Source organism: Stegostoma tigrinum, chromosome 17 (assembly GCF_030684315.1).
Source record: "Stegostoma tigrinum isolate sSteTig4 chromosome 17, sSteTig4.hap1, whole genome shotgun sequence".
In the NCBI taxonomy this organism is placed as follows: domain Eukaryota; kingdom Metazoa; phylum Chordata; class Chondrichthyes; order Orectolobiformes; family Stegostomatidae; genus Stegostoma; species Stegostoma tigrinum.
In genome coordinates this window covers 53,616,312-53,624,257 of record NC_081370.1, presented here as the reverse complement: position 1 = coordinate 53,624,257, position 7,946 = coordinate 53,616,312, and the positions used below count along the sequence as shown (strand labels likewise).

The following is a 7,946-nucleotide window of genomic DNA, read 5'->3' as shown; positions in this document are numbered from 1 at the left end:
GTAAATGTTTGGTTCCTTTAAGAGATTTGTGCTTTGTCTGTAATGTATTTCTGTGAGCAGCAGCTGAAGTTGCCAGTACAGAGAGCCACAAAAAGTGAAACAAGTGTATCGTAACAAAAGCCTTATAGGTGTCAGGCAAAACAACAGTCTTGCTTTGATGTTGTGGCAATGAGTTTGAATTCAGCCAATTAATTTAAAACTAAACTCAGCGATTCAAAGCCAATTGAACTTAAATCTGATCGCGTTGACAACCTGAAACCAATCATATCGTAAGAATTTGATCATATCATTACAGGTACGTAGGACAAGAGCATTTGGAAAACCCAGAGTTAGCACCATTCAGCTGTCAGAAAAAGCCCATCTAATTAATCAAAGGTACCATAGTATTTTAGCTCAAAGTCCTCATTGAGGAAAGTAGGGAGATAAAACATCCCTGACAGCAGAATTAATAGGTGTTTGTGAAGAGATCAAACATGACAGAGGATTTCAAAAGACAATCTGTGCAAATTTGGAGAGATTAAGTTGTAATTTATTGCTTCTTATTAATAAGGTTTATATTAGTGGGACTTGTCTTTATTTAAACAGTATTTCAGCAGAATTTAGCCCAGTTAGGAAGTGGTCTAGGGAGGAACTGTCAGTTTGTTAGTAATGTTGGATTAGATAAATAGATTGTTTCTTATTACTTGTAAAGCAGAGATCAGGGATTTTCTTTCTCTTAACCATTCTTTCAATAGATTACAAGGGGAAAGACAAGCCTCTCTGGGTGTTTAAGGAGTAATTACTGGACTCCTGTCGTAACAGATCAGGGCTTGTGTTTTAGTTTAATTATCAGAGGGGTTTGACCATTCCCCGTCATTATGGTAGGCTCTTGGGGGATTAAAGAAAAAGCAAGTACAGTTTGTAGCTCCCTAATCTGGCAGCCTTCACACTGGTTCTTTGTTGGATCAGAGCTTTTTGCTGGATCACGGGTAGGTAAATATAAAAAGAAGAAGAAAAGTTGCCAAAGTCTTACCAGAGCCTAAGGGCACTCTCTCGCTGGTAGTGGTTTAACCTGAAGGTCAACACACTTCAGTCTAGGGGAGAAGTTGAGAGTCCTTCATCCTAATCTCAGCTGTTGCAGGAATCGAACCCACACTGTTGGTGCCACTGTGCAATATAAACAAACTAAGCTAACCCACCCCAAATCTTCCTTCCACAGTCTAAAGATGTACAAGCTAGGAGGATTGGTCATACTAATTGTCCATAGAGCTCAGGGATGTGTAGATTAGGTGGTTATAGTGGTCTGGGTGAGATCCTCTGAGGGTCGGTGTGGACTTGTTGGGCTGAAGGGCCTGTTTCCACATTGTAGGGATTCTATGAAGTCAAATCTATTCAATGCACAAACATGTCAAAAGTGAGGCCCTAATCTTGACTTGAATCGATCACATGCCTTATGGATGAATGGTTTTCCAGTTGGCCACAAAACAGATTTGAGGGTATCCAGTCTGGACAAAGTCTTTAAAGGTAAAGGTAATTATATAAAGATCAAGGCAGAGTCCCTACAGGGAAAACCATACATTCTGTGGGTGCCAGAAGATAGGTGTTGGTGGATCAGGCAGTACAAGCTGCAAACAAAAATTAATCAACAGCTAGTGATACCAGAACAGAAACTGCTAGAGAAACTCAGCAGGTCTGGCGACATCTGGAGAGAAAGCAGAGTTAATGTTTTGGGCCCAGTGCCCTTTCTTCCAAACTCTGAATGTAAGCTCGAGTGATACAAGGGCCAAATGCATAACTTAAACTCTCAATAGATATAGTTAAGGAAGTCATTTGGTCACCAGTCTACGGTATTTAAAAATAAGCTACTTTACTTCCATTTAGTAAGGTAAATAACTTATTGAACAGAAGTCAGTTTGTAGACACTGAGTTCAGATGACTCATGAATCAATATCCAGTACTGTGTTCTTTTCTGTTCAGCTCCATCCACATCAAACAGAATGTAAACAAACCTAAAAACAAACTTGTCACATGTGCATTTTGTACATCTTAGCAATATTTGGCAGTAAACAAAAGGCACTTTCTGATTTAACTTTTGTTGGTTCAGTTATGTTTGGACTAGCCTTGGATTGTTTTGAATTGAAGTTAACTATCCTTTGAATTTCTTCATCTGAGGCTGGTGATAGAGGAGTGTAAAGAAATACCACTTGTTGCACTGAGCCCTCATTGCAAAACAAACATGAAAAAGGGCCATTGTTAGACATGAAACAGCTTCTCCATTTCTGTTTTAAGGTTTGCATCCCTATGTACATTAGATCATATCATTTGATGCCTAGTATTTCAATAGTTCCGTCACTTCACAAACAGGACTAAGCTTCTAAAAGTTGAAAAATCACCCAGCTTTCAGTACTCAAATAAGACATCTGCAATGTTGGTCTGTTTTCACAACTAATCATCATAAAACACAATCTTGAAGGTTTAAAATGTTTAATTCACAACATATTCTAGCAAAATTTATTTTTAAAAATGTGAGCACAAATCATCTATCTTCTCTATAGTTGGAGATAGAACATTTTTTGCTTTATGTTAAACTGAATAATTGTTTAAAAGCTATAATCTTTTCCAGTTAACATTTTGGCTCCATGGTATTTTGTCCAAAATTTTGAGTTAATATAAATAGTTAACTTAGTAATCTTTACATTTCCCTATTGCCCGTTGTTTCACACCCATATGTTTTTAATCGACATTCTCTACTGCAATCCTCTAATTTGTTTAATGAAGATTTTGGGGTAGCATTAATGTCATTTTCAAGTTTTGTTTAATATTCCTTTTGTGCAATTCTTACTTTCTTTTGTCTCCTATTTGCTTTCTATGGCTCTCCAAAGTTTCTGTGTTTCTCTTATAATTAGGTAAGCTTTCTCTTTTAGCATGTCTTTTGCTCATTTGTTGACCACAGGTGCTGACCTATATAAATGGTGCCTTGTGCATGTTCTGGTCTTGTTTTGTGTTAAACATTTCTTTGAATTCTTCCCACCGGTCATAGGCTTATCCATTAACAGATCAGTTCTGTTTATTTCTTATTCCTATTGAAGAATGTGTTACTTTAAATTATAACATTAGTTTATGGTTTTCTTATTTCACTCTTATACAGCCGCTCTTTACAAGATACTCACTTTCTGTCAGATTGTTAACTAAGTCTGACTTGTTGTGTATGACTGACATGTAGAATGGCCTGCTCCTTTCTTGGTTCTAACACATAATATGCTAGAAAATAGTTCTAAATAAATTTTAGGAACATTATCATTATTACTATGGTAATCTGCAGTTATAATGGGGAATTTATTGTTTACATTGACTTGACATTGTTTTTGCATCAGGTCTTCCTGCTCTCCACATTTATAGAACATGGAACAACACAGAACAGGAACAGGCCCTTTGGCCCACCATGTCTGTGCTGACCACGATGCTATTCTAAATTGGTCCCATTAATCTGGGTGGTCTACATCCTTTTATTCATTGCCTACTCACAAGTCTGTCTAAATATCTCTTAAACCTTGCTATCGTATCAGCTTCTACTTGCACTCCTGGTAGCATGTTCCAGGCACCTACCACCTTCTGTGTAAACTAAAACTTGTCTTGCACATCTTTAAACTTCCCCATTCACCTTAAACCTATACCTCCTAGTATTTGAAATTCCCATCCTGATGCATCACCTCACACTTGACCAGATTAAACCACATCTGATACTTCTCCGTTCAACTTTCCAACTGATCTATATCCTGCTATATATCCTTTGACAACCTTCCTTACAATTCACAGCTCCACAAATTTTTGTATCAACTGCAAACATACAATCAGACTACCTCAACTTTCAAAGTCATTTAATATGTTAGAAAGAATAGAGGTCCCAGCGTGCAGAACATGGCTGGTCACAGACCTTCAGTCAGAAAAACAACCTTCCACAGCTACCCTCTATCTTCTATGACCAAGCCACTTTTGTATCCAACTCACTATGGATCCCATGTGACTTAATCTTCTGGACCAGCCTACTATCACAGAGCTTGTCAAATGCTTTAGTAAACTTCAAGTAGACAACATCCAGTACCCTACCTTCATGAATCATCTTTGTGACTTCATCAAAACACTCAATCAAATTTTTGAGACGGAGCTCCTCCACACAAAGCCATGCTGACTATCCCTGTAAGTCCATTATTTTCCAAATATGAATAGATCACGTCCTTAAGAATCTTCTTCAATGATTTGGCTAACTCTGATGGAAGACTCACCAGCCTTTAATTTTTTGGATTATCCCTGTTGCCTCCTTAAATAAAGGAACAACATTAGTTATTCTCCATACCTGTAGCTAAAGAATAGAAGGGAAATTTATTGTCATATATACTTTTCCATGAAAAATACAGTGAAAAGTTTTATAAATTGCCGCATCGCAGTACCAACATCAATACAAAGAAGATACAAAGATCTCTGTCAAGGACCTATCTCCTCCCTTGCTTCCCTCAATATGCTGGAATAGTTATCATCAGGCCCTGGGGACATACCGATCTCAATGTTTTTCATGACCCAAAACCAACTCCTACAACATACCCTAGACTATCAACAGATTCCTCTCTAATCTCATCATCAACCACATTCTCCTCCTTGGTGAAAACCAAAGTGAAATACTCAAGTCTTAACACATTTCCTCTAGCATCAAGCATAAATGCCCTCCTTTGTCCATGAGTGGATCTCTCCTTTCTCCAGGTACCATCTTACTCCTTATATGCCCATAAAATACCTTGGGATTTTCCTTAATCTTTCTTGCCAAGGGGATTTCATGGCCCCTTTTTGCCTTATCTCATTTTTTAAGTTCTTTCCTCTTTTTTTACTGCTCAAAAGCTTTGTCTCATTTTAGTTTTGTAAACATTACATATGTTTCCTTTTTCTTGGTGGCTTAACTTTCAAGATCTCCCAAATCTTTCCATTCCTATCCTTAATCCTCACATGAACATGCTGGTCCTGAACTCTCATCACCTTTGACAGACTCTTACATGTCAGATTTGGATTTATCCTCAACCAGCCGCCCCCTACATGGTTTCTTCAGTTCCTGCCTAAGCTGCTGTATTAGCCCTTCGTCAATTTAGCAGTTTCAAAGAATCAATCTTATCCTTAACCACAACTACCTTGAAACATATGGAATTGCAATCATTGTTCCCAAAACATCCCTCCACCAAAGCTTTGATTATGTGAACAGGCAGATGAGGATTAAAGATAAGAATGGCAAGGTTTGGGAGATCTTGGAAGATCTCAATACAAAGTCTGATATGTACCCTTTCCTAGTTGGACTATCTACATATTGTTTTACAAAACCCTCCTCAATGTACCTAACAGAGTTTAGGTAAACAGCACCAGCATGAGATTCAAACCCACAACACTGAAATTGCATGCCTTATGCTTTACCGACTAAGTAGGCAGGCCTGCAGGGAACTTGCTTTAAGTAAAATATGTAAAGAATTTCAACATTTATTTTGAAGAGGGAAAAACATGTCCAGCACAGGCCAAGAACTTCCTAAAATAGTAAAAAAAATCAAAGTAAGAGCCATCTATAGAGAGCTTTCTGTCCTTCAAACTGTAAGATCCAGAATGTGGAAAAAAGGAGAAATAAACAACACTTGCACGATACACACAAAAAAAGCAAATTAATGCCATGAAACTTCTGTAGGTATAGTGTCAACAAAATTCACAACTATTAGTTTTTACACTTGTGAACAAAAATCTGGTAGCACATTCATATTATCTTAAATATACAAGTTCCAGCGATAACATAATTGACCAAGGGTCGAGGCATGCATTAAGAGGCAGTTTACATTTTAAAATATTCCAAGCCAATGAAAATCTCTGAATTCATCAGCATTTTCTCCAAAGAAGTCTGTTTGCATATAGTTATCTCTACCTGCTGTGAGAGATCCCAGAGATATGCAACACAAAACAATGCTTTGCCAAACTTCCATGCTTCACTAATTTAGTGATCACTGACCAATGTCACTTGCATGGATACAAAAGTTTATTACATCTTTAATAAGCACTTAATATTTGAATGCGACCCATTCTATGGACTCTTTTGGCAAATTTTGCAAAATGAAAGGTTAAGGATGTTCATGTGAGTAATGGAACTATTTTTCTTTGGACTTCAGATGTCAACATCCCCTCAGGTTGGGTCTTGCAATGCCCCTTTTCTCAGCCCCAAAAAAGTTCTGAGCCCATATCCAAGAAGAATATCCCCCTCCCTCAGTGCACCACCATGAGACGTTGCCATTTTCCTGCACAGCCATCTACTGACTGTTCAGGGACATTATTAAGTATTGTCAATTGGTTGGTACTACCAGACCTGCAATTTGGGTGACTCATCCAATCAGTTTTCGGCAGATCTTCCAGAGATGGACGGCCTATGTTTAACTCACTGCTTTGGCAGGCATCCATTCCTCCACTGAGTCAAAAATGACAATCATACAATTTCAAGCACATCTAAATCTCTACCTTCCTGTTATTAATATTTTTATACCAGCGACAATGAGATAACATCCTTGTTTATCAGCATTTTCGCAGAACATTACAAAAACACCTCTGTGTCAAATTCTGTTGGCCTTGGGATATTAAGAAAACTCTCAAACTTGACTGTCACAGTTTTATGGCAGCTCTAAGCTTTGCAGAACGTCCACGAGGATTTTCATGAACTTCCTCCAGGGCCGGGGTCAACACTTTCTTCTGAGTATGTGACCACTTCAAGGTCATCTGTTCAGGGTGGAATGAACCATCCTCTTCCTGTCTTCTAAGTCCTTGTCTAATCTTTTGCCTTGCACTTTGGTTCGGCTCCTCAGATATGTCAATGCCATGGAGAAAACGTTTCACAATGCGGTCTTCAAGTGAATGAAATGTTAATACAACCAAACAGCCTTGAGGTTTCAAGAATTTTTGAGCTGTTTTAAGTCCTTTATACAATTCATTCAATTCATCATTCACAAAAATCCTCAAGGCCTGGAACGTTTTGGTTGCTACATGTGCAGGTCTCTGAAGCAGGTCTTTACGTGCATACATTGCTGCTGCTGGAAATGCTCCTGTGACACCCGGAAATAGAAAGAAGAAAAAAAATCATGTTTTATGAAGCAAAGTTCAAATAACGTTAATTTAACAAGAGCACGGTATCCATGCATGATACATCTTCGGAAACAAAATATAATTAATCATTTGTTAGCACAGAACATTGTCAATTATACACAAATCAAAGTATTTTGTCTCACACTCATCAGGCAGGATTGGACAAAATTAAGCAGACTTAGACAGGCAAAAGGCATTAGTCCACACATCATGCCTTTGTCATTGAGGAAAGGGTTATGGGCACGGTCAATTCCTTCTGCATTCTCTATGGCAATGCCCTGGCCAATCAGTGTCTACCAACCTGGTTGTGCTTACTGTGGAGCTGGATGAACACAGCAGGCCAAGCAGCATCTCAGAAGCACAACAGCTGACCCAAAACGTCAGCTTTTGTGCTCCTGAGATGCTGCTTGGCCTGCTGTGTTCATCCAGCCCCACACTTTGTTATCTTGGATTCTCCAGCATCTGCAGTTCCCATTATCACTGGTTGTGCTTAGTCACTGAGTTTGACAATTCCTGCCGCACCTCCATGTTAATCATCAAACTAACACCTTCCTCTCATACTTAAAAGTTGGTGTTCCCCTTCTAAGTTTGGTTTCTTGTGCCCCTAGAAAGTCCTGATGAATTCAAGATGAAGAGCTGCGACTTCATGTCTTATTTCGAGCAATGATTAAAATATGCAACATGCAGATTGGACATATTGTCAATTAAATACATTGCACATTTAGTTTTATTGGTATGGGTCATACTGCAGTCAACTTTTCTATCTAATGGCATACTGAGTAGTTCAAAAATGATAATGATAACATCATGCTGAGTTTAAA

General features: G+C 38.3%; 1 protein-coding gene across 1 annotated transcript in view; it reads right to left on the bottom strand.

Annotated features, from left to right (window-relative positions):
• Positions 1 to 2,514: 2,514 nt before the first annotated feature.
• mettl15 (methyltransferase 15, mitochondrial 12S rRNA N4-cytidine) overlaps positions 2,515 to 7,946 on the bottom strand; it is a 118,182-nt gene continuing 112,750 nt past the window's right edge. The window contains exon 5 of the mRNA XM_048545702.2: positions 2,515 to 7,085. Within this exon, the coding sequence (XP_048401659.1) occupies positions 6,649 to 7,085 (437 nt within the window). The 3' untranslated portion in view covers positions 2,515 to 6,648. The remainder of the gene's footprint in view (positions 7,086 to 7,946) is intronic.